Below are 26,605 nucleotides of genomic sequence, written 5' to 3'. Positions count from 1 at the left end.
AAACATCTAGCGCACATAAACAAAGGAGGATGACGCCCATCGCCAAAGCTCGCGCGGAAGAGGGTAACTCAGCAACCGAGGGATCAGTCCTGCCGGACCTTCAGACTCTTGGCTTCATGGACGCGTGCAGCTCCCTTAGCTCTCGCTCCATCCACCTTAGACCTTCCCTTGCCCTGTCCTTGAACTTGGGCCTCCAGAGCTGCAAAAAGATGACAATTTTAAAGATAATGTCAGCTGGATGAGAAATCACTTTTCTCTCGATGGTTAGTTTGTTGCGGATCGTCCAGAGGGCCAAGATCGGGCAAGAAAAAGGGCTCAGAGGATATGGCGAGTAAAACCCGTGAAACTAGCGAGAATAACATGAAACCATGGGAAGTTAGCTGGTCTTCAGTTGCACCCGAGCAATTGGCACAACACTGCCCAGGCGAATTGAGCCGTAGAGCAGGTGAAAAAAATATGAGCAGCATCCTCGGGCGTACCACAGAGCGCACACCCGCCCAGAGACGGGCCGTGGCGAGTTGCGATTTGCAGGTTAGAGGGGAGCTTATCCAGGACCAGTTGCCAGGAGAAAATTTTGATCTTAAGCGGCACCTTGGCCTCCCACGTGTCTTTGAAGTGCGCGACCGTCGCCCCTTGTGAGAGCTTGAAGTATAGAGACTTAACCGAGAAATTTCCAGAGTTCTCCAGGTGCCAGCGCACCTGGTCTTTACCCTGACTTAGCTGGACACCGTCGACTAAGGCGCCCATCTCCCTCCATTGTCTGTTCCCATATTGATCCAAGGATCGACGAAACTGGATACCAAGTCCTTCCCCTTCAAGGGCCGAGGCCACCGATATCGACACATCATCACAAATAGCAAAGAGAAGAGGGAATTTGTCCTTAAGGGGCATAGTGTCAATCCACCAATCCTGCCAGAAGCTGGTGCGAGCCCCATCACGCACCAAGTGTTTAGCCCCTACCTTGAATAGATGCTTCACTCTGTGCAGGCTCTTCCAAAACTGCGATCCTCCATGTCCCGATCCATTGAAGATGTCGTCGGCGTCTGGGTTTTTTGGCTCTGATCAGTTTGGCCCAGATGCTGTCTTCCTCCTGATAGATCCTCCAAACCCATTTGAGGAGAAGAGCGAGGTTCATTTTCTTTGTATTGAGGAGGCCTAGGCCCCCAACTTCTTTTGGGCGACAGACGGTAGGCCAATTGACCATGTGATATTTGCGTTTCGGTCCCGCTCCTTCCCAATAAAACTTGGATCGATGGGAGTCAAACCTTGCGTGAATCCCATCATGCAAGAGGAAGAGTCCCATCGCAAACATAGGGAGATTGTCAAGGCAGGCGTTGGTGAGAATGAGCCGTCCACCCGAGGATAGCAGTTTCCCAAGCCAGGGTTCAACTTTGCTTGCTAGTTTCCTCACAAGGAAGAACCATTGTTCCATAGTCAGCTTCCAGTCTGAAATAGGGAGCCCTAAGGAGATGAAGGGGAAGACCCCCAGCTTGCAGTTTAGTTTGTTGGCGATTCTGGTCTGTTCTTGTCTCTGTTGTCCCATGACGATTACTTCACTCTTGTGATAGTTTATCTTCAGTCCCGACATGTCCTCAAAGCACATGAGGAGAAACTTTAGATTCCAAAGCACATGAGGAGAAACTTTAGATTCGCAATGTCTTCATCAGTGTTTTGGATAAGGATAAGTGTGTCGTCGGCGTATTGTAGGTGGGAAATTCCCCCAGGAATAAGATGTGGCACGACCCCATGAATGTGCCCGGCCCTCCCGGCCGCAGACAGGATTGCGGAGAGGGCTTCCCCAATGAAATTGAATAGCAAGGGAGAAAGTGGGTCCCCTTGACGCACCCCTCGTTTGTTCCTGAAGAACGGACCAATAACTCCGTTGATAGATATCGCTGTCTGGCCTCCGGCAACAAGTTGAGATATACGATGGATGTATCCTTGTTCAAGGCCTTTAGCTCTTAGAACCTTCGCCAGGAAATCCCAATTTACCCGGTCGTAGGCTTTCTCAAAGTCAAGCTTAAGAAGGATCCCTCCTAATTTCTTGGCTTTAAGCTCGTGAATGATTTATATGAGCGCTAAAGGGCCATCAAGGATGTTCCTTCCTTTAATGAATGCAGTCTGGTTCGCGCTGATGATTCTACTTGCCACCGGATCCAGTCGAGCAGCATAAGCCTTGGCAACAATCTTGAAAATGACATTGATTAGCGCAATGGGTCTGAATTGGGTGATTTGGTCCGCGCCCGGGACCTTGGGTATGAGCGAGAGGATCTCAAAGTTAAGGCGAGCAATGTCGATGCGCCCCAGCACAAAGTCATTGAGAATATGTAGGATTCCTCGCTTTACCAGTGGCCAGAAGGTCTTAAAGAAAATTACTGGCAGGCCATCCGGCCCGGGAGCAGTGTTGGTTTTCATGTCCTTGACTATACCATCCAGTTCTCCCTCCGAGAAAGTAAGAGCCAGCAGATCGTTCTCAGCCTGCGACACCCTTTGTCGGCTACCCCAGGTATCTGGGGCCAACCCGCAACCCCTTGTTGCAGTGGTTCCCCAGAAGTTCACGATAGAAGTCATAGATATGTTGTTGGATCAACCTCTGATCCGTGATTGGCCCTTGAGTTGTATTAAGCATCGAGATGTGGCACTTACGACGTCGGCCATTCACAATAGCGTGAAAGTAGGCCATGTTTGCATCGCCTTGGAGGGTCCATTGAGTTCTCCCTCTCTGCTTCCAGTATTCCTCCTCTACCCTATAGAGGTGGAGAAGCTGCTCTTCAAGGTGGTATCTCGCGGCCCATCCCTCTTCGTCTAGGCCCGCAGCGTCGGCTTGTAGGTCCAAGGTGGTGATCTGGGCGAGCAGCGCCGCTTTTGTCTCTTTGGAGTCACGCCCCAGGTTGTGACTCCAGCCTCTAAGGTGTTGTCTGAGCCCAGCGCTCATGAAATTCCACCAATCAAGGATGTCTCTGCCTCCAACTTTGGTGCTAAGCTTCTCCCAAGTTGTGTGCACTAGCGGTCTGAACTCTGGGCGTTCCAGTCAGGAGGACTCGAAGAAGAAGCGGTTGCTACGTACAGGGAACCCTTCCCCTGTGTCAAAAAGCAACGGAGTATTGTCATATCCCAGACTTGTTTCTGCCGTGAGCGAGCATAAGGGGAAGATCGGTTCGAAAGAAGGGGAGATGAACACTCTATCGAGGGCGGAGCGAACTGGGTTGAGCTGACGGTTAGTCCAAGTGAACCTCGCCCCAGTGCGAGGTATTTCTCCAAGGCCCCAACTTGCAATGTTGTCATTGAAGAGGTCGATCAAAGGCCAGTTCAGCTTGGTATTGTTTTTGTCTTCCGCAGCACGAATGAGGTTGAAGTCACCTCCCAGGAGCAGAGGCCTGGTAGAGGTAGAAATTTTGTCCGATAATTCTTGAAGGAAATTCCTTGAGCGGCCGTGATCCGCCGGACCATAAACACCGATGATATCCAGTGCGCGGTTCGACACCCTATGTAGAACCGCAACACTAAGGAAGAAACGGCCTCTACTGATCGCGCCCACTTCAGACATACTGTCACGGACACCAATGAGCATCCCGCCCGATTGGCCCGTGGCAGGAAGCCAGTCCCAGAAGAATTTGTCCCCAATTTCTAGACTTCTGAGCTCAGCATCAGAGAAGTCCTGCCTGATGGTTTCTTGTAGCATCACAACGTCGATACGGTGAAGGCGCAAGTATTCCTTAAGGAGGGTTCGGCGCCCCTTCCTGCCGATCCCTCGGATATTCCAGATTAGGAACCTCATTGGGGCAACTGCTGTTGTGCCCGTGCTCGGCGGGTGAGAGGGCGTGAGCCCAAGGGGGTTGGTCTGGTCACCGCTCTAGCCCGCTTCGTTCTGATAGGCGCGCACGTGGTTTTCTCAGTCCTTGCCGAGGGAGTCCCCCTTGGACTCTCTCGTAGGGGAGATGCAGACGCCTCAGCATAAGGTATACCCTTCAGTTCTTCTTCTCCATTGCGCTTATATTCTTCTTCTTCAACCTTTTTCCTGGCAGCGGCAAGCTCTGCTTGTGCAAGTTCCTTAGCTTGAAGTAGCGCAACTAGCTGGGCAGGGACTTGTCGACCGATTTGAACAAGATGCAGCTATCTTTCGCCATATGCAAGAGATGTTCGACAGAAGAATCTTGGAAGGCGGTAAACTCGACAAGAGAGGATGTACCTAGGATCTGCGGAGATGAAGAAGAGGTTGCTGCCGCCTTGTCCGCTGCTGGTTTGGTCGTCGCGTTCTTGTCGGCGGTGAGGCGGATTGCGCGGTCCAGGACTGGGCCATCTGTGAGACCCTTGCCACGGGCACTCTTACGTTCAGCTTGCGCAGGGACGGCCTTGGAACGAGGAGCGCGGGCCACCGTAGCGCCCAACGCGGGGATAGGAGAGTCTTCGAGGAGGAGTTGGCGCACTGTGGGGTGACGCGCGATAGCAGGAGCCTGGTGTAGAGTAGGGTTGCCCGCATGCGAGTTTTGGTCCACCACCTCGACTTCCTCGGCGAAGGCCGCTTTGGCCGCTTCAGCTGCCTCCAACATCAATCGCCGCGAGGGCCTGTCATGGTTTCTTTTGCTCCTCTTCTCACTGTCGTGGAGCAGCTGTTCCTTGGTTGCCTGTGTTGGGGTACAATCTAGTCCTGCTGCTTCCCTATCAGCTTGGGACAACTGCATAGCTTTGCCAGGGGTAGGGTCGCTTTGCCCCGCATCCGAAGGGTCGTCGGGGGTGTCGCAGATGATAGAAAAGGAGGGCTGGCGTGTGTCAGTATCAGTGGAAGCAGCGGGCGTCTGCGGTAGCGGCTGTTCAACAGCGTTGTGCATAATCTTGGCCATCAGCGGGAATATATCTCCTGTTTCTGTAAGGTTGGAGCCATACTGAGAGAAAACTGAGGCGGGCAGCTGAACCGGTGATTGCATCTGGAGGCTGGTAGCAGGGGCTGGTGTGTGAATCATTGACGTTATAGGCTCCCAGGCCACAGACTTACGACCTGGACCCCCTGCTCCACCCGCCGGGGCGGACGAAGCTTCTTTGCCGTTCTTGCGGTGACGGCCCCTGCGGCCGTCCCACCTATCCTCATCTGTTTCTTCATTGTCGTCATCCTTGTCGTCCTTTCCTCCTTGAGCTGGGGGCGGAGGTGGGGCTGCGGCGGTGTCTCACCAGCAGCTGTCTCTTCACGTTCGATTCTAATGCGGTAGCCTTGCATGTTAACAAACAAGGTGATGTAGTCTTGTATCTGAACCGGGGCCTGGCAACCCACGGACATGCGGATGGGGGCAGAAGGGTGCGCAAGAGAATCCATGTCCACTCCAATAGGGGGCCCAGTTCCCTCATGCTGAGCAGGAGACGGTCAGCGTGTCGCAGCGGTGGAGGAACTCCGATAAGGCAAACCCACGTCTCCACCAGGGTCTCCGACGCCAGAGGGTCTCCAACTTGCATGGTGATGATGGCCTTGAGTTTGCTGGTTGGAAGGGTCAGGCCTCCCCCGCGGATGGCAATCCTTAGGCTCTCCTTGGACGGGAAAACCACAGCAAAGTCCGAAGCGCTAATCTGGCGGACTTGCCAGTCCCAATTTTCATCCACCAAGTCTTTAAATTCCTCTTCTACTTCTTCAGCTGTCAGGCTCCCTTGCTCGATGATCATTGTGGCGGAGTTGGCCAAAGGTTGTTGGAGTTCTTCCTGAGGAACCTCGCAGCATAGGAACCCTTGGCCACCACCCCCGTAGCCTGCCCAGAAAGGGGCCAAGGCCCTGGAGAGTGCGGCGCACGTCGCCGAGAGGTGCCCCAATTTCTTGCAGTTGACACAGAAGGATTCTTCGGTGCAATCCGCCTGGGCGTGGCCCTGCTTGCCACAGTTGTAGCAAGTGATGTGAGCTGCATCAGGATTGGCCGGCCCCGCCACCCCAGAGGTAGAGGCATCCAAAAGCGGCGCAGGAGGTCCCGAGCCTTGAGGTTGGCGTTGCTGACGAAGGGAGCGTTTGTTCGGGGCCCTGCCTGGGTCGCGCCCTCGCGGCCTAGGAGGTGGAGGAGGGAGGCTTTCCTGCTGATAGCGGTCTCTGTCGTGGCGCCAGGAGGAGCTGCCCGCACGATCCCCCTCACGTCGCGGGCTCTCTGCTGCCGACGCTGTTCTTCTTGCTCCCGATTCAGCTTTTGTCTGAGATCTTGTTCACGGTTACGATGGTAGCTGACAAAGTATTAACTTGTCAATGCCTACGAGTAGTAGACTAGGGTTTCGTTGGATGTAGAGGGCAAGTAGATCTCGAAGGTTTCAGCCGAAAAGTACTCGACGATGTAAAAGCTAGGGTTTGTGAGACAATGATTCGATCCTTTCTTTGTCCCTCGACTCCCCTTATATAGGAGGCGGAGCCGAGGGATTCGTGATACACAAGTTTACAGAGTCCGGGAGGGTTTCTAACTCATCCCGCAAGATTACAAATAATGCTTCCTATTACAACTCTAGCTTTCCTTAATAGTATCTTGGGCTTCCGAATCTTCTTATCCTTCGGGTCGTGGGCCTTCAATAAATCCCGGGTACCTTCTTCGGCAGGCCCATTGGGGATGCCTATGTCAGTAGCCCCCGAGATTTTGCTTGAATCGCAGAGTCAAGGAAAATCTCCAACTTTATATTAGTTCAATAATTCTGAACTTTATCACATATCTTTGAATATGAAATTATATATTGCACAGGGATAATGGTAGTTGGGGCTAGTTCATCTGACGGATCAGGTACTAGTTAACTGCTCTAGTGGCAATCCGCAAAAACCTACTTCAAGGTCACGTCCCTGGACATGATCCCGGGATACCGGTGTAAACTTCGACGAGTGCCGCTTAAGGTCTTACCATTCTGCCGAGTCCCGGCCATACTTTATCGGGTACCTAACGCGTCCGTTAGGATTTTTCTTCGTATCCGCTGATACGGAAAAAAGTAGCAAACCGACGTCAGAGACGGCGCCACGCCGCTCAGAACGGATCTGGGGTCTTACCTTCGCAAAGTTTTGCGGCATTCAGAGATTTATTCGCTACTTTGGCGCTCTGAGAATATATTGTCGAGTGCTATTTCGGCTGCTGGAATAGCACATTTTATTGAGTCAACGGATGACTTATTTTGCCTTCCCGATGGGAGTATATGTAGAGTTATTTGTATAACTCGAAATATACTCACTTCTTCTTTTTGTCTCTCTTCTCTTTTTTCTTCTCTCTTCTCTTTTTTTTATAATTTCATCGGGCACGCGAACAGCGTTTCCGATGGGAGTAGCCCCCGAGGCTACAGCCAAGGACTAGTGCTTGGTTGTAGGCTCAACACTTTAATGCCTCATGTCACTATATTGTCATTCTTTCTCGAATTTTCATATATATCGGGTGCGCGAACAGCGCTCCCGATGGGAGTAGCCCCCGAGGCTATGAACAAACGCTTGCGTTTGGTCATAGGCTCTCGCCATTTCTATTTTGCCATACTCGATTTTTTTTTTCCGAAGTAGCCCCCGAGCATTTGGGCAAAAACTTGTATTTGATCAAAAGCTCTCGAAATAATCAACAATCTTCTGCTGTCGCCATTTTTACGATCCTTCGTAGCCGAAAGTTTCTCTTGCCAAGGTGACATCATTGCTGATAATAGCCACGATCACTTTATCGGGAAAACGCGAGAACTTCTCTCTCACTGTCTTGCGGGCCCAAATTACGCATCGTATTGACACGTCGTGCAAGCGGGGGACACACGTCCTCCTCTTTTCCTGGCGCACGTACTGTAGCTCCTGTGCTTTCTCGTCTATATGAAATTACTTTTTACCCCTTGTCTACGTGTACATCATCTGTCCCGCAATCTCTCAATCCAACGGTGCGTCGATTCACCGCACCTCTATATAAATGCATCGTCTTCCTCCTCTAGTCCTTTCGCTCGCGCCGCACCTCTGCTTCTCCTCTGCAAAATCCTCCATTGCTCCCATTGCTTCAAGCGCTCAACCACACTCACACCCTTCGCCTCCAAGCTCATTGATGCGACCTCGCATCCGTTTGACTAGGCACAGTACTCCAGAATCGAAGATGGCGACGGCGGATCTGGGAAACACCGAGTGGGAGAGATCCAAGATCTCTGCCCAAGACATCAATCTGCTGAAGAATATGGGTTTCAACAAGAAGGAGAACTCGCTCCGCTTCCCCAAGGAGGAGAGCTATCCAAGGCCTCCAATCGAGTATCGGGTCAGTTTCGTTGACCACCTCATCCGAGGTCTTTCTCCCCCAATCCATGAGTTTCTTCGTGGTCTTTTGTTTGTCTATGGGATTCAACTGCATCAGTTGACGCCCAATTCCATCCTCCACGTGTCGATTTTTATCACACTGTGTGAGTGCTTCCTCGGAGTCCAACCTAATTGGGCTCTGTGGAAGCGTATCTTCTGCCTTCGCCGTAATGGCTCCCACGGCGTCGCCTACAACATTGGCGGCGTTGTTATCTGTGTTCGCTCTGACGTCGAATATTTCAACGTCAAATTCCCCGACTCTGTGCAAGGTTGGCGGAAGAAGTGGTTGTATATCCATGAAGAAAGCTCCAATCCAGTGGAGGACAACATCGCCCCTTTTGACGGAGAAGCAAAAATCCTTCGCCGCCATTCCTGGGATGCTGAAGCTACCGAAGCTGAGAAGTTGGCGACAGAAGCGCTGATGACTCGCATCCACCAGCTACAGAACACCCGTGGCAAGGAACTTTCGGGTATCGAGATTGCTGCCTATTTCCTTAGGATTAGAGTGCAGCCTCTCCAAGCTCGCAAAAATCCCCTCTGGAAGTACACTGGTGAAGAAGATGTCGACGGGCTCTCAAAAGACCTTCCTTTGAAGTATTTTGAAAAGCTTATCCGCAAAATATCATCGCTCAACAAGAAGGATCCAATTCCATCCTCTTGCCGCATTGCGCCATATAGTGGCGCCAATCCCCTCCCCGAGGTAATTTTTCCTCTTAATTGCTATATTGTCTCCTCGAGTTTTACTATTTTATCGACTACTTTCTTACTATCTTTTTTTTGCATAACTTCTGTTTTATCGACACTCTTTCTTTATCTCAGAACCACCCCGTTCTCGCTTCTCTTCCTCCTCTTCCTGAGGGTGGAGAAGTTGAAGACCGTACCGTTGTCGATGATGACAACCAAGGCACCTCGCGCCCTGAAAGTGAAGTCGCGGGTTCTCACAAATCCGCGGCTTCTTCTGAAAAAGACGCTGAGTCTGAGGCCACTGCCTCGACACACTCCCTTCCTCCTGTTGTTTCTCCAAAGAACAAGAGAAAGAGGAATGAAGTCGAAGATTCCGGCACCTCCAAAGCCGAAGAAGTTGGTCCTTCCGAAGGGAATACAACTTTCGACCCTTACTTGGATGCCCTTGTCAGCTCGTAAGTCCTTATCACTCCTTGTTGTTTATCTTGCGAAGTACTTGTCGTCGTTTTTTCTTATATTGCCGACGTTTTATTGCAGTGGTGACGAGGAAGAAAATCCACCTATTGACGTGGCTGCTCGAACGAGTACGTCGCGTACTTTAGTTGTTTCGGATGCTCAGCCTGATGTGGAGGAAACCTCGCCTCCTCAACAGAACGTCGAGCATCCAACTCCACCTGCAAGCCCCCATGTCCCTTCGCCAAAGAGGGCCAGGGTCGAGCCAGCCACAGAATCTGCTCTTCAACCTGGTGGCTCCACAACTCCTCCTCTGGATAACGTAAGTTGCTCACTTCTCCTTTTTTGTGCAAGAAACTTTTCGGTGCCTATGAAATCTCCTCTCTTCTTTTTTTTTTTTACTTTTTGCTGTCGATCTTTTTTCCCTATTTGCCACTTACTTCTTTTTTTTCCTTTGTCAGCCCTTGATGAAGGAATTCATCCGTCTTGGTACCCAATTTTTCGGGTACCACGACTATGCTAAACAAGCCGAAGGTAATACTCTGCTACTTCTTTTGACAAATGACATCTTCCTCCTTTTATTATCATGATTCTGATTTCTGTCGACTATTTTGTCAGAAAATCTTGCAGAAGCCAACAAGCGCGCTGACACACTTGCTCGTAAACTGGAGCAAAGTGAAAAAGCTCGTAAGAAGGCTGAAGCAGATGCCAAAAAGGCTAAGGAAGAGGCCGCCCCTTGGCTATCCTCGTAAGAGCTCTTCCCATAGAACGAGCTTCTGTCCATCGGGGAGAGGATGGGGAGGGGGCGGTCGGGGACGCTGGCTAGGGTTAGAGTTTTGGCGGAAGCGAGGTTGTGGCGCACGTCTCGCGAAGGAGCGGGGAAGGCCATCTAGGGTTCCCGGGGGGAGCCACCACCACTTAAGAACCCTATGCACATCCTCTCCCTTCCCCTGTTCAACCTCCCTCTCCATGCGGCGCACGTCTCGTTGTCTACTTGTCTCCCTCTATTTTGATAGAAAATGCATAACATTGTGGCTATACGCTATAATTTAGTTGATGAACATTGTATATTAGAAACTTTTCTTTTCCTTTACACATGATACGGCACCATGCATGCTGAGTTTGTAAGGGCTCATGTCCCTAATGTGTTGAGTTCCAATTCCATATTTTGAGAATCCAGTGGTACAATGAACTAGGTTTTTCCATGCATTTATATCCTGCTTATAGCACACTATCATTTATGTAATGCGTATTTTTAGTGGAGTCGTGCAAACAACACGCCGCCGATATTGCATTTATCAATTTTATCAGTGGTGTGGTCGCCGGTACACCGCCGATAACAGTTGCCAACGCCGAGATATGAATTTCGCGACGAATACACACGGCTAAGCCCCATTTTCGTACCTTGCCGTTAGCCATTTTTTTCTACTAGTGAGAGGATTACTAACTTAGTTAGAGCATCTTCACCGGCGCCCCCATAGCGGCCTCGATAGCGTTTTGGGGGACAGCAGCAAAAATGGGTTCACATCGGCACGCCCCAAATAGCGCCGGCGCTTTTTCAAGCCCAATAGAAGCGCCGGCAACACCGTGCCGGCCCCTTGGCGAAGGGCGTGAAGGGCGCGCCGGCACCTCGCGAGGCGAAATTTTTTGGGCGTGGGAGCCACCTGTCAGTGACGTCAGGGCGCCACGCGTGAGATTTTACCGCCACGACACCGGGCTGGAAACTCTCCCGCCACGATGCTGCGCGGGAGGTTTCCCGCCTCGCCGTCGGTCTATATTATCCCTCCTCCTCCGCCTCATTGGTGCAAAAATCTAAACCCTAAAAAATACCACAATGTTCGATTCGTGGGAGGAGGCGGCGCTAGAGGCGGCCGTAGAAGTCGTGGAGGAGGACCCGCATCTCGCATAGTACGAGGCGTGGGAGGAGGCGACGCTAGCGGCAACCGTAGATGCCTTTGTTCCGGACGAGCGACATGACCAGGAGGCGGAGCGGCGGCACCGGGAGGAGGCGCGGCGGCAGTGCCGGTGGGAGGTGCGCCAGCAGCAGGGGTTGGAGCAGCTTGCGCTACGGCGGTTGATGCGGGAGGAGCAGCAGCGTCAGGATGAAGTCTACGAGCGGCGGCGTTTGACGGAGATGCAGCTCCGGCTACAGAGGCAGGAGTTGGATCACCGTCGATGGCGGGAGAAACTAGAGCAACAACTGCGTCAGGAGGTGGTGGCCGCGGATAGATCCGCCTACTTGACGTTCGTGGTGGAGAGAGCAGCGGGGGATCAACGACGGAGAAGCAGTGGAGAGAGCAAGGAAGAGAGCAGCGGAGAGAGCAGCGGGCGATCGTCCATCTCCACAGAGCCAGGTGACCAATAGGTAGTAGGCTAGAGATGAAGCAGGTTTCACATGTCATCCGGGTCGAGAAGTGAATAATGTTTTACTCAGATTTGCCCTAAAATATTATTCATTCCTCGATCCCGAATAACATTAAAATGATACTACAAGTATAAGGGTTCCTTTGATTCAAAGGATTTGCATAGGAATTGTGTAGGATTTGGTTCCTATGGGAAAATTTCCTATACATGTTGTTTGATTCATAGGAACATATCCTATAGGAAAAAATCCTATAGGAATCTTGTAGTGTAATTCCTATAGGAAAAAAGCATTAGCTCATGCCTCATGGAAAAATTCCTTTGCTACAATCAAACAAACTTCATCTTCCTATAGGATTCAATTAGACATGCCATTTCAATCCTAAACCTTTCCTATTCCTATGTTTTTCCTATCCTTTAAATCAAAGGAGCCCTAAATGTTAAGTTTGTCAAAAAAAAACTCCTATCGGGGTAACCGGTTTGGTGCGCCCCACACCCCAAATAGAAGATGCAGTGCCGCCGTCCCCCACCAACCCCATACGGTAGTGCCGGCGTCTCTATTAGCGACTATATGGGGCGCGCCCGGTGGAGATGCTTTTAGTGAACCAATACCGCTCAAGAGAAAGTTACTGAGGTGTTATGAGTGATCACGTGAAGCAAGCTAGCCGACATGGATCTCGTCCGTGAAGCAATGGAACGAATTCGATCCGACAAGAACAGATGGATCATGCATCTCTCTCTCTCATCCCGCCATCCCGGAGAGGAGAGGAGAGCTGTATATACAGTGCATAGTTGCCATCCATTCATGCGTATGCTCTGCAGTCTGCACACACCAACAGCAGTCTGACAGATGCTCGTAGAGTTGTAGTATGGCAGAAATGGCGTCGGGCTCATCTGCTCTACGAGCACTACAAGTACTGCTCCTTCTCCTCCCGCTACTGTTCTCCGTCGACGTCTGTGCTGCAGGCACAATGACACCACCAACAATACGATCTCAGCGCGGCAAGCCCAACACCAACAGCAAGCAGAAGCAGGGAGCGCCGCCAGCGGCACCGGCAGTGCGCGCCCTGGTGCAGTCCACCTGCAACGCCACCACATACTACGACCTCTGCGTGGCCGCCCTCCTGTCGGACCCGTCCAGCTCCACCGCCGACCTCCGCGGCCTCTGCGCCATCGCCGTCTCCGCAGCTGCCACCAACGCGTCCGCCACGGCAGCCGACCTCGCCAACACCACCTCCTCCTCTGCTGCCACCGCAGGCCCAATCTCAACAGGGTCGACGGTCGAGCCGGGTAGTGATGGGCGCGTGCGAGTGCCGGCGCCCCTCCTCCAGGCGTGCGCGGCCAAGTACGGCGAGGCACGGGAGGCGTTGCTGGAGGCACGGGAGTCCGTCGGCGAGGAGTCGTATGACTACGCGTTCGTTCACGTGGGCGCCGCGGCGGAGTACCCGGCGGTGTGCCGGACCCTGTTCATGAGGAAGCGGGTGGCGTACCCCGTGGAGCTCGCCAAGAGGGAGGAAGGGCTGGAGCACCTCTGCACCGTCGCCATTGACATCATCACACTCCTCGCCTAGCCTTAGCCATTAGCTCTCGCGTGAAATTCATGTCTGATAATCTGATGCTTATCCATGTTATGTTCCTTGTGTATCAGTGTATGTTATTCTGGCACGCATGGGATCAGTATGCATGCACCACCATGATTATTAGATCAATGATAATCCAATGCGGCTGGTTTGGTATATGAATTGAAAAGTTTTTTGCCTTTCGAAAATTCTTCAGACGCAATCATGCACGATCGAGCGTAGAGACAACCTAGTCTTGTATGTGTTAAATCCGCGACAGGACTTTAGATCGGAGGGAGTAACAGTTTTGAGTGAAAAACTGAAAATCCATCAAGAGGAAGGGAGACAACGTAATTAATGAAAATAAAAGGCTGGTCACGGACTCTTCTTGCTTGTTTGTGTCCTGTTTTTTTGTCTCTGCTGCTTGGACGGGAATCATCACACGGAATTGAATCGATTGCATGCATGCATGGTCCCTGGAACTTCAAACAAGGATCGAAGCCGACATTGTACTGGTCAGTGGTAGTGGTTACTGGGAGGCTGAGAATAACAAATACACTTGTCAGCAGACATGTAAGTATATCTAATGCATGATCCGGTGCTTGAGTGCATTGCACAACATCAAAGAATGCTGGTATGAAGAATGCTGATAAAAGTTAATATAATGCAAAATTAGCCCGTCTGCTGCGAGAGGAGGAACCCAGATGGTAGCAACAATCTAAAGTTTAGTTCCTGCTAGAGGGAGATTCGAATACGATCGAGATGCTTTCATAGTATCGTCAATGATAGACATATGAAAAAAAAAACTCATTCATTCTCTTATTCGGGAGGAGGGCACGATCAAGGGCCACATGCAGGTCAAGTCGTATATTACGTCATACTACAAAGGATGGATTATTTGAAGCCTGGCAGGAATCCACACTATAATTGGATGGATCTAGGATTGATGATATTCTTGAAGTCTCACCATGATAGGGCAAAGGTGGCTGATCTTTCGATAAGACGAAGATAAATCGATTTATTGGTGGAGTTCGTGCTTGACGATCCGACTACACGTGCAAAGCTCGTGTGCCAATGCAATCGCTAGGACAATCTCCGGGAGTTACTAATCTTGCGGATGCACGATCAGCCTGACTAGTGAGGGTCTTAATTTCTACCTGAAATCGAGAACAAGTAAGAACTAATGATGCAATCAGAATATTCCGGATATAGATGAAAGCTTTATTGAATAAGGTGGGATTCCGAATAGTCGGTCTTGTTTTGGGCGTTGGTCTCAAAATAAGTACACGAGAGTTGCAGTAATGGCTAACTTTTAGTCTAATCAAAATCCGAGTCTGTTATCACCGGAATTTGACCAGGTCAGAGGTGGGCCGCGACCAAGATGGACTTGAAGATATATACATGGAAGAAATACGTGAATCGGCCTTTTATACCAAGTTGGGCTTAATTGCCCGTGTATCTGTACCATATTAGATTGTATCTAGATTAAAAGTTAGAGTTTATCTCGTGCACGGTTTGGTGCACGCCCACATTAGAAAGTCCGCTGGACTATAAATATGTATCTAGGGTTTATGGAATAAACAACAACCAACGTTCAACCACAAACAAATCTCGGCGCATCGCCAACTCCTTCGTCTCGAGGGTTTCTACCGGTAAGCACCATGCTGCCTAGATCGCATCTTGCGATCTAGGCAGCACAAGCCTGCCCACGTTGTTCATGCGTTGCTCGTATCGAAGCCTTTTTGATGGCGAGCAACGTAGTTATCATTAGATGTGTTAGGGTTAGCATTGTTCTTCGAATTACATGCTTTCGTTATGCGACCCTTGCACATCTAGCCGCCCTTACACCTATCTTAGGTGTAGGGGCGGCACCCCGCTTGATCATAGTTTAGTAGATCTGATCCGTTACGGTTGCTCCTTGTTTCATCAAGGATTAGTTTAACATCCGCAATAGTTAGGCCTTACAAAGGGTTGGAGGATCCAGCGGCGTGTAGGGTGACGTTCGCTAGCCCTAGAGAGGATGTTCCGGGGATCAACCTCGTGTTGGTTTTTAGGCCCTGTCTAGGATCGAGCTTACGGTCACCGTGCGCGAGCGCGAGGCCCAATCGTGAGTAGGATGATCCGATTATGCGGTGAAAACCCTAAATCGTCGTAGATCTAATCGGCTTTATCTTGATCAAGCAGGACCACCATATATTCGGACACCTCGTCCGAATCATGGGTGGATCGGCTCTTTGAGCCGATTCACAGGATAACCTGAGAGCCGATCGAGGCTCGTATTTAATGTTTACGTGTATGCCATGCAGGAAACTAAGCGAGGCATCATCCACACCTTCCTGACCAGGTATAGGTCAGGTGGCACGCCCTTGTTATAAGCATCGGTCGTGCGACCAGGAGGCTTTGCGGGCCGTCGCTCTGAGGGACTGGGGCCAGCCGCAGCCCTAGTTGTTCCCGGCTCTACCGTGTTGACCATCTCTGCCCGCCAGGGGGTTTCTGACGTCAACACATTCTGGCACGCCCGGTGGGACAACCTTCGACGTCCACAGCATCGCCATCTACATCCGAGATGGCGGAAGGCACTCCGGTCAAGTACGAGGATCTGCCTGATGAGCTCAAGAAGAAGCATGACGAAATCAAGGCAGTCCTCGAAGCCGAACTCATCGGCTCTTTCCACCGAACCCGCTCCCATGGCGTCGGGTGGAAGGGTTTCACACCTGAAGGCGCACTCGATGGAGTGGACCTGTCCGCCCCGTCGAAGAACGCACCAGGTCGGCTGCGGCGAGGAGATCAACTACATGGTGGCTCATTCGCTGCACCGCCACTACGAGAGCTCGATGAACACTTTGGAGCGTGTCGCTCGCGCGTCGTCCAGGAAATCATGAGCCACCGGTATTCTCCATCGGGACCGGCTCCGGGGACTTTCAAGGGAGAGATGCCGCTCCAGCCCCGGCCGTTCGCATGGGCAGCACCGGAACTCGCCGAACTCATCGGCATACGTCGTCTACAAGATTGGTGGTGATCCTAGTGACTACCAATTCCTACCCGAGGCACCCAAGGAGATCCCGCACGGATACGCGTGCGCGTACGTACCGGACTGCAACACCCGGGCACTCTCGAACCAGGCTGCAATATCGGGGGCCTCCGGAACGGCGGGGAGGAACGTCGGGAGCCGATCCCGAGAAGCAATCGTGGCTAGCTAAGTACGCCACTCCGACAAACCTCCGAGCCCAGCTCCTGCGGTTGGCTCGGAACCGGAAAAGCAAGCATGGCTGGTTAAGTATGCCACCCGGCGAATCTTCGGGGTTCGACACCTTCAGCCATCACAGCGGATCAGATTTGTGCAATCCTGAAAGATCGGTTTGGCATGATGCCGAAAAGGAAGACGTTCGGCTACACCAAGCCGTACCCCAACGACTACGAACTGATCCCGCTACCACCCAAATATCGGCTCCCGGACTTCACAAAGTTTAGTGGATCGGATGGTTCCAGCTCCATCGAGCATGTGAGCCGATATTTGGCACAGCTGGGCACGATCTCAGCATCAGACGAGTTGCGTGTGAGGTTCTTCGCACAGTCCCTCACAGGATCGGCTTTCGGATGGTACACATCGCTGCCACCGAACTCCATTCGGACTTGGAAGCGATTGGAAGAACAGTTCCATGAGCGAGTATCACTCGGAGGCTTCCGATGTTGGTATTGCCGATCTAGCGCAAGTACGACGAAGCGCGGGGAGACGAGTGTCGATTACGTCCGGCGCTTCAGGACCATTAGGAACCGATGCTTTTCGGCTCATATAAGTGAAAAAGAAGCGATCGAGTTGGCGGTGGTGGGTCTCTCATCATCAATTAAGGACGTGGCCTCCCAAGCGAGACTACCCTTCATTGGCGCACATGGTGCGAGGCTGTCGGCATATGAGCGGCGCCACCCGGATGTTTACCGGGACAAATTCAAGTGTGCGGTGACCCTGGTTGAGGCGGACGAGGATGAAGGTGCTGCGGGAGATCGAGAGATAGCGAGTGGCTGAATGGACTCGAGCGGACGGGCCCCGTGACCTGCAAATGGGTGAAGCCACAAGGCCCTCCAAAAGGGTTCGACTTCGACGTGACCAAGACGGAGCAGATTTTTGATCTCTTACTCACGGAGAAGCATATAAAGGTACCCGAAGGCCACAAGTTCCCCACGGTGCAAGAGCTGAACGGAAAGCCATACTGCAAGTGGCATAACACGTTCACCCACACCACCAACGACTGCAGGGTGTGGCGGCAGCAGATCCAAATGGCGATAGAAAACGGACGGCTAATTTTCAACCAGTACGCCATGAAGGTCGACACACACCCCTTCCCCGCCGTTAACATGGTGGAGTATTCTTACCATGAAGGTTGCCAGCCAGGGTCTTCGTTCAACATCAACATGGTAGGATCTGGACACCACGCTGGCAAGGATGGAGATGAGGGCAGCTGCTCTCATAGCAAAGATACAGAGGAAGCCGCTCCACGCGATCGGCTCCGCCAAGATGGCAAGCGCTACGTAACAGAGGGAGAAGTGAAGAACATAAGATATCAGCGACCTCTCTCTGATCACCTCCTCAACAAGTATGTGAGTCAGTATGACCAACGCCGACGGTCCAGCGATGATGATGAAAGAGATCGTCTGGCTAGAGAAGCCAGAAGACATCGTCGGCATAATCACGATGAGGAGAAGCACGAGCGTTGTGCCAAGGAAAAGGCAAGGGAGCGAGACGACGAGGACAGGCACTAGGGTTGTCCCTTCTTCAGGCACTGCTGGGACTCAGGAATGAGCCGATTGCCAACAATCGGCAATTGCCCAGAATGCAACCGGAAGAAGAAGGAGGCAGCCAACGTGTCCGTGTTCGAGCGCTTAGGGCCTCTCCCGCCACAAAGCAAACGCGCTGAGTCCCCTCGATGGGAAGATCTCGAGGATTCAGAAAACGAGGGACAAGAAGAAGAAGAAGACAGGTACCACCGGCCAAGGTGGTGCCCTGATGGACTCAGCCGTTCTCAGAAATGCAGGGTTCAGCGATTGCGCGGCCTGGAGGAAGCCGAGAGGTTATACTTGCATACATTGAGGAAGGCAAGGCCTGATCTGGCAGCGAAGATTCAGCGAGCCCTGGATGAAGAGGGTCGTCCGCGGAAAATGGAGTGGCGCCCCAAGCAAGGAAAGCCGATGATGAAACATCGGCTGGCACAAACATGGTGCTCGTTCTTCCGACGAAGATTAGTGCTCCACGATTACACGATGCACTCAAGGTGGACGACAGCAAGCGCACCAACATGATAAAGTCAGAGATTGGGCTGGTTTTATCTACCGGCCTGAACGAGTAGCAAGAGCACGTCAATGAGCAAACGCGGCGAGGCTGATCCTTGTGATCGGCCCCAAAAAAATTTATGAAGGGACATTACAAAACCTTCGCCGAGCAAGCAACGTGGAGGCCGATTCCAGCAATCGGCCAAAATTATCCTCACCATCCATTCTGCCTGGGTTCAACATGTTATCCAACAGAGCCGATACCATCAATTCTCTTGACAGAATCGGCTCGGGGGGGCACCCAGGTGGATAAAATACGAGGATATGCAGTAGAAGTATCTCATCCTTTGGTGATGGGTATTGAAGTGTGGGGGCCGATGCATAAGTCGGCCGTAAAAAAAATTCAAAAATTCGAAAACTTTTGAGCATAGCCGATGCAGCAGACATCGACTTAAGGATATGAAAGCCGATGCATGGCCATCGACTCAAGAGGAATAACTGGTACGTTCAGAGGGTCAATGGAGCACGAAGGGAGATTTTAATGGAAGAACTCCTCAATGGAGTAGTTTAAGGGCTCGGATCCTCTCTTCAAGAGCAATGCCAAGAGCAGCCTGGACGTGCAAATCAGGGTAAGGAAGGAGCTGATCTGACCTGCAAGGCGCAAGAAGTAGATTGAAGAAGCTCGGGGGGCAGCTCACCACGAAGGTTCTCTCGCTTTGGGGCTACGTCATGATTTGAGGCTAATGTCGGCACATGTGGCTGATTCGCCTTGATTAAGGCTCGGGGGCAGCTCGCTCTAAAGGTCTTTGCTGCGGGGAGCCGATTTGGTTGGAATCGGCTAGCCCTACGACACAACTGGTCTGGAGAATGGTGTTCTGTTACGGAGTCATCAGTTTGAGCATCCAAGACAGTTCCAGGGCTCTTTTAAAGACGCCTGCTCAAGATCAAGTCGCCAGCTTACTAAGATCGGCTGTGCCATCGTCATCGGCAGAGCTGGCTAGCTTGGAGGGATGGCTAAATTGGCCTGTCTCGCAGATTATCGTGAAACTGATGCGTTGCCATCAGTCACTAAGCATGGATTAGGCCAACAGTCGACAAACTCAGCATGAAAGAAATCGGCGAAATCAAGTTAAGGGGAATTCTTCATTGGTATTGGGATTTCTTACAATGGAGAGCCGATTGCTCAAGGAAGGAAGAACAAAAGAAGGGTCTATTGACCAATCTACTACTGCTAGGCCTATACTAGTAGATCCTAATCTACGGGCCATCACTCGCCCTCATCGTCATCCTCGGAACTCTCATCGGCACTGCTGCCGATGGGCTCCTCGTCGCTACTCCCGTAGCCCTCCACGGGGGCTTCATCCCGTCTTCATCGTCGCTGCCTGTCGTCGTCCCACCACATGCGGAGGCGTTTCGCCGGCGGGTAGCCCTCGAGGGAGTCGTCGTCGTCGTCGTCTTCCTCTTCCTCTTCTTCGAGAGGTGGGGCAGCCGTCCCGGGAGAACCGGTCGTCCTCGCTTTTGACTCCGGTTCCCGTCGGCGAGGAACTGAAGATCTTCATCCCCGCTGGTCAAGGACTTGTCGTCCTCAGACCAAATGGAGGAGGCGTGGCTCTCCTCGTCCCATTCTTCTGGGGCACGAATTTCCGGCGGCGTCTCGCGGGAGGAGTCGGACCCGTAGGAAAGCTCGGAGGAGGAGGAAGAAGACATGGCGGCACAGAGGGTTTTTTGGTGCTAATGCGGGGAGGACGAAGGAGACGCAAGCTGTTTAGAATGGTTAAATAAAGGGGATATGAGAGAGATTCAATGCCACAGCAGTTTCCGAGGAGATGTTGCCCAACAGGAGAGTTTTGCGGCCACGTGGAGAAGTGGAAGGGGCAAGGCATCATGATGAGGATTCTGCGGCAGTTCTGCCCTGCCACGACATGACCCGACGGGAGAAGAGCATAATGATTTTGGAAATGTCATTTCCAAAACCAGGGGGGCATGTGTTATCACCGGAATTTGACCAGGTCAGAGGTGGGCCGCGACCAAGATGGACTTGAAGATATATACATGGAAGAAATACGTGAATCGGCCTTTTATACCAAGTTGGGCTTAATTGCCCGTGTATCTGTACCATATTAGATTGTATCTAGATTAAAAGTTAGAGTTTATCTCGTGCACGGTTTGGTGCACGCCCACATTAGAAAGTCCGCTTGGACTATAAATATGTATCTAGGGTTTATGGAATAAAAAACAACCAACGTTCAACCACAAACAAATCTCGGCGCATCGCCAACTCCTTCGTCTCGAGGGTTTCTACCGGTAAGCACCATGCTGCCTAGATCGCATCTTGCGATCTAGGCAGCACAAGCCTGCCCACGTTGTTTAATGCGTTGCTCGTACTGAAGCCTTTTTGATGGCGAGCAACGTAGTTATCATTAGATGTGTTAGGGTTAGCATTGTTCTTCGAATTACATGCTTTCGTTATGCGACCCTTGCACATCTAGCCGCCCTTACACCTATCTTAGGTGTAGGGGCGGCACCCCGCTTGATCATAGTTTAGTAGATCTGATCCGTTACGGTTGCTCCTTGTTTCATCAAGGATTAGTTTAACATCCGCAATAGTTAGGCCTTACAAAGGGTTGGAGGATCCAGCGGCGTGTAGGGTGACGTTCGCTAGCCCTAGAGAGGATGTTCCGGGGATCAACCTCGTGTTGGTTTTTAGGCCCTGTCTAGGATCGGCTTACGGTCACCGTGCGCGAGCGCGAGGCCCAATCGTGAGTAGGATGATCCGATTATGCGGTGAAAACCCCAAATCGTCGTAGATCTAATCAGCTTTATCTTGATCAAGCAGGACCACCATATATTCGGACACCTCGTCCGAATCATGGGTGGATCGGCTCTTTGAGCCGATTCACGAGATAACTCGAGAGCCGATCGAGGCTCGTATTTAATGTTTACGTGTATGCCATGCAGGAAACTAAGCGAGGCATCATCCACACCTTCCAGACCAGGTATAGGTCAGGTGGCACGCCCTTGTGATAAGCATCGGTCGTGCGACCAGGAGGCTTTGCGGGCCGTCGCTCTGAGGGACTGGGGCCAGCCGCAGCCCTAGTTGTTCCCGGCTCTACCGTGTTGACCATCTCTGCCCGCCAGGGGGTTTCTGACGTCAACAGAGTCTAAACGTGATGGCTATGGGGGTATTTAAAGGAGGAAAAGGTGGGGTTTCGGCCACCATACCTAGAAGGTCTTCCCCCTTCTATACGGACTCTAAAAAGTGGCTGACTTAATTCCTGCGAAAATGACATGGGCCTGGCCCAAAACTAAAGGTGACGCGGCACTATATTATGCTATGGACGAAATTATGAAGTGGAAAACTTTATATTTCGTCCATGTTTTCATCTCTTCTTATGATGGCTTCAAAGTTCTGAAATATCCACTTGTGACGTCCTCTTCAATCCTCAAATGCTTGCTGTCATCTCCTCCATGTGTGATCACGCTCCAATGCTTGTCCTTCTCATCCATGCTAGGTCCATCATTCCTAAGAGTAACAAACAATGGTACACTTGAGACCAGAGATCATTTATTTATTGATTGTCCGTTTGCCAAACGTTGTTGGGACTTTTGCAAGATTATTTGGCAGTCTGGTGAGTCTATGAGTGATATTTTCATGAATGCTAGAAGAGAGTTTCAGGGGCCAAATTTCTTGGAAATAACCATATGTGCAGCATGGAATATTTGGAAGGAAAGAAATGGTCTGATTTTTGAAGACAAGATGCCAACCTTTACGTCCTGGAAAGTGAGATTCATGGGAGATCTGCAGACCACCTGTTATCGTGTTAAGAAATCAAAAGTTGAGAGCCTGAAAACTTGGATAGCCTCTTTAGTTTAATTCTTCCTTTTCTCCTTTTGAGCTCTTTTCTTTTAGGGTTGATTCTCTCAACCTTATTATTGTAAATATGGTGATGTGAGACTTTGTTGGATTTTCTCTTTTTGTTAATAATAAAAATTACCGTGGGGGACTCCCCTACGGTTTGCGGGTCAAAAAAAAAAAAAAGAGTAACAAACATATCTGATTTAGGCAGCATCATATTCTCATGTATGTGAGGAATAGTTCGAAGAAACAAAAGTACCTTAGAGTTAAGTTGTTTGGCACGAGCTCGAGTGATTGGTCCTTGTATTTGTGTAGTTGTAGGTACAGCGGTTGTATCAATAGATGGGATGTCCTCATCATGTCCCCCTTCTTGAATTGAAATTGTTCTCGACGAAAGCTCATCTTCTTCACCAAAGTAAGGCTTCAAATCTGCAATGTTAAATGTAGGACTAACAGGATCCAATTATGCAAGAAGCTCAAGTTTATATGCATTATTATTTATTTTCTGTAACACCTTAAAAGGACCAGCAATGCGTGGAATTAGTTTATACTTGCGCAATTCAGGAAAACGATCTTTGCGCAAATGCAACTAAACAAGATCACCAACATCAAACACAACATGCTTTCTTCCTCTATCCCCAGCAATTTTATACCTAGCATTCATGCGTTCTATGTTGTCTTTAGTAGTCTCATGCAATTGTAATATCAATTCAGCACGTTGTGTAGTATCCAAATTATTTTGCACCGAAGATGGTAAAGGCAACAAATCAATAGATGCACGAGGTACAAAATCATACACAATCTTAAAAGGCACATCTTAGTGGTAGAATGCAGCGAACGATTGTAAGCAAATTCAATATGAGGTAAATATTATTCCCACAATTTTAAGTTCTTCTTCAAAACAACCCGCAGCATAGTAGACAATGTTCTATTTACTACTTCAGTTTGTCCATCAGTTTGGGGATAACATGTAGTACTAAACAACAATTTAGTTCCCAACTTAGCCCATAAACATCTCCAAAAGTGGCTAAAAAACGTAGTATCACAATCAGAATTGTATTTGACACACCATGTAAACGAACAATTTCACGAAATAACAAATCAGCAACATGCGTAGCATCATCAGTCTTGTGACATGGAATAAAGTGTGCCATTTTAGAAAACCGATCCACAACAACAAAGATACTATCCCTTCCCTTCTGTGTACGAGGCAAACCCAAAACAAAATCCATAGAAATATCCTCCCAAGGTGCACTAGGAACAGGAAGAGGCATATGTAAACCATGTGGATTAATTCGAGACTTAGCTTTTTGACACGTAGTGCAGCATGCTACAAATCTCTCAACATCTCGATGCATACGTGGTCAAAAGAAGTGTGCAACAAGTACATCCTCTGTCTTCTTCACACCAAAGTGTCCCATCAATCCGCCTCCATGCGCCTCCTGCAACAACAAAAGACGAACGGAACTATCTGGGATGCATAGCTTGTTAGCACGGAACACAAATCCATCATTGAGGACGAATTTGTTCCATGTTCTACCATCTCTACAATTCAGCAACACATCTTTAAAATCATCATCATGCAAGTATTGTTCCTTTATAGTTTCTAATCCAAAAATCTTGAAGTCGAGTTGAGATAGCATAGTATAACGGTGCGACAAAGCATCAGCAATAACATTATCTTTACCCTTTTTGTGTTTGATAACATAAGGAAAAGAGTCAATAAATTCAATCCACTTTGCATGGCGGTAATTCAACTTAGCTTGACTACGAATATGCTTCAAAGATTCATGATCAGAATGTATAACAAATTCTTTAGGCCATAAATAATGTTGCCAAGTTTCTAATGTCCGAACCAGCGCATATAATTCTTTATCATAAGTAATATAGTTCAGACTAGGCCCACTCAATTTCTCACTAAAATATGCAACAGGTTTGCCCTCTTGTAATAACATACCTCCCAAACCAATTCCACTAGCATCACATTCTAGCTCAAAAGTCTTATTGAAGTCATGAAGTTGGAGTAATGGAGCATGTGTTAACTTATCTTTAAGAATCATGAAGGCTTCTTGTTGTGCATCGCCCCACAGAAAGGGCACATCCTTCTTGGTAAGCTCATTCAGCGGCGCAGCAATGGATCCAAAATCTTTCACAAAACGCCTATAAAAACAAGCGAGGCCAAGAAAACTCCTCACTTGCATGACCGTCTTGGGCTGCGGCCAACTCTCAATTGCCTCAATCTTGGCTGGATCAACTTCAATTCCCTGTGCAGTAACAACATAGCCAAGAAACGCAATTTGATTGGTGCAAAAGATGCACTTCTCAAGATTACAATACAAACGTGCATCACGTAAAGCACTGAAAACAACACGTAAATGATCCAAGTGATCCTCCAAAGATTTGCTATAAATCCGAATATCATCAAAGTATACCACCACAAAACATCCAATAAAAGCACGTAAAACTTCATTCATCAGTCTCATGAAAGTACTAGGTGCATTAGTTAAACCAAAAGGTATTACTAACCACTCATATAAACTGAAGTTAGTTTTAAACGCTGTTTTCCATTCATCTCCTAATTGCATACGAATCTGGTGGTAGCCACTACGCAAATCAACTTTACGGAATATAATAGAACCAATCAATTCATCAAGCATATCATCTAAACGAGGTATTGGATGACGGTATCGAATGGTAATATTATTAATAGCTCTAAAATTAGTACACATGCGTGAAGAACCATCTTTCTTAGGTACCAAGATAATAGGAACAACACATGGGCTAAGAGAGTCACGAATGTAACCTTTATCTTGGAGAACCTGAATTTTTCGCTGAATCTCTTTGGTCTCTTCAGGATTGGTACGATATGGTGCACGGTTGGGCAGCGAAGCTCCTGGAATCAAGTCAATTCGGTGTTCTATCCCACGAATAGGTGGTAATTTAGGTGGAACATCTTGTCGAAACACATCAATGAATTCCTGCAAAAGGTTAGCAACCGCAGGTGGCAAAGAAAGAGGCATATCCTCAAATGAAAACAAAACTTCTTTGCAAATAATAGCATAGCATTGAGTAGTGTTCACATCAAGTTAAGCAATATCAAATTTGCTAGCAAGCAAACAAGGATTTTTCAAACGAATTTCAGTAGCATGGTTCGAATCAGATTTAGTATTAGTCTTATGAGGCACAAAATCTGCAGCAACAATCTGATTTTCACTCTTATGTTTCTCCTCGTTTTTTACTCTACTAGCTCTAGCAAGATCATCTTTTAAAATTTGTTCAAAGTCATAGGTTTGAGACCAATTTTCTTTCCATCATGCACAAGAGAATATTGATTAGTTTTACCATTATGAATAGATTCTCTATCAAATTGCCAAGGTCTACCAAGTAACAAAGAACAAGCTTGCATAGGTACAACATCACAATCAACAAAATCAGAATATGTACCAATAGTAAAATGCACACGTGCAGTTCTTGTTACCTTGAGCTTCCGAGAGCTCTCAAACCATTGAATGTAATATGAATATGTGCGATGTCTTGTAGGGAGAGAAAGCTTCTCCGTCATGTCAACGCTAGCCAGATTATTACAGCTCCCTCCATCAATGATGATCCTTATAGCTCGCTCTTTTACAACGTCTCTTGTTTGAAATAGATTGTGGCGTTGATCATGCTCAGATTTTCTCAATTACACGCTCAACACACGATGTGCAACTAATCTCTTGTACTGATCAGCAGTGTCAGCTTCCATTACCTCCATCTCTCTCTCAGAATCAGAATTGGCGCCATCATGTGCAGCAATAAGGGCCAATGTATCTTCATCAAAGTCACTTGGAGAATCATATTCTCCATCTTCACGCACCAACATCACACGCTTGGTTCTGCATTTTCTCTCTATGTGTCCAAATCCCAAGCATTTGCGACATTGAATGCTGCGCGTCTTCCCCGTGGAGGCCATGGAAGAGAAACTCCGAGGAGGACCAGCGGATGGTGGTGTAGTTGCAGCAGGTGGTGCTCGTGATGCAGGCGCGGTGTACTTGGAGGTAGTAGGTGTCTGTGCAGCTCCACAAGATGATGGCGCTGATTGTCGCGGAGACCATGACGATGTACGACCTGCAGAAATATTAGTTCTTCTCCATGGTGGTTGACGATCCTGCATTTCTTGTTCAGCTTTCCAACCAAGATGAAACAAGC

The 26,605-nt window shown here is 49.5% G+C and overlaps 1 protein-coding gene across 1 annotated transcript; it reads left to right on the top strand.

The window, feature by feature from the left end:
* The first annotated feature begins 12,615 nt into the window (after positions 1-12,615).
* On the top strand, positions 12,616-13,308 carry LOC124672224 (pectinesterase inhibitor 28-like). Its single transcript, XM_047208493.1, has one exon. It carries the CDS (start codon positions 12,616-12,618, stop codon positions 13,306-13,308), a length of 693 nt encoding a protein of 230 aa, XP_047064449.1.
* Positions 13,309-26,605: the final 13,297 nt, after the last annotated feature.

The sequence above is a fragment of the Lolium rigidum genome, chromosome 7 (genome assembly GCF_022539505.1).
Source record: "Lolium rigidum isolate FL_2022 chromosome 7, APGP_CSIRO_Lrig_0.1, whole genome shotgun sequence".
NCBI lineage: Eukaryota > Viridiplantae > Streptophyta > Magnoliopsida > Poales > Poaceae > Lolium > Lolium rigidum.
The sequence above is the reverse complement of the archived record's forward strand: the minus strand, read 5'-3'. Positions and strand labels throughout refer to the sequence as shown.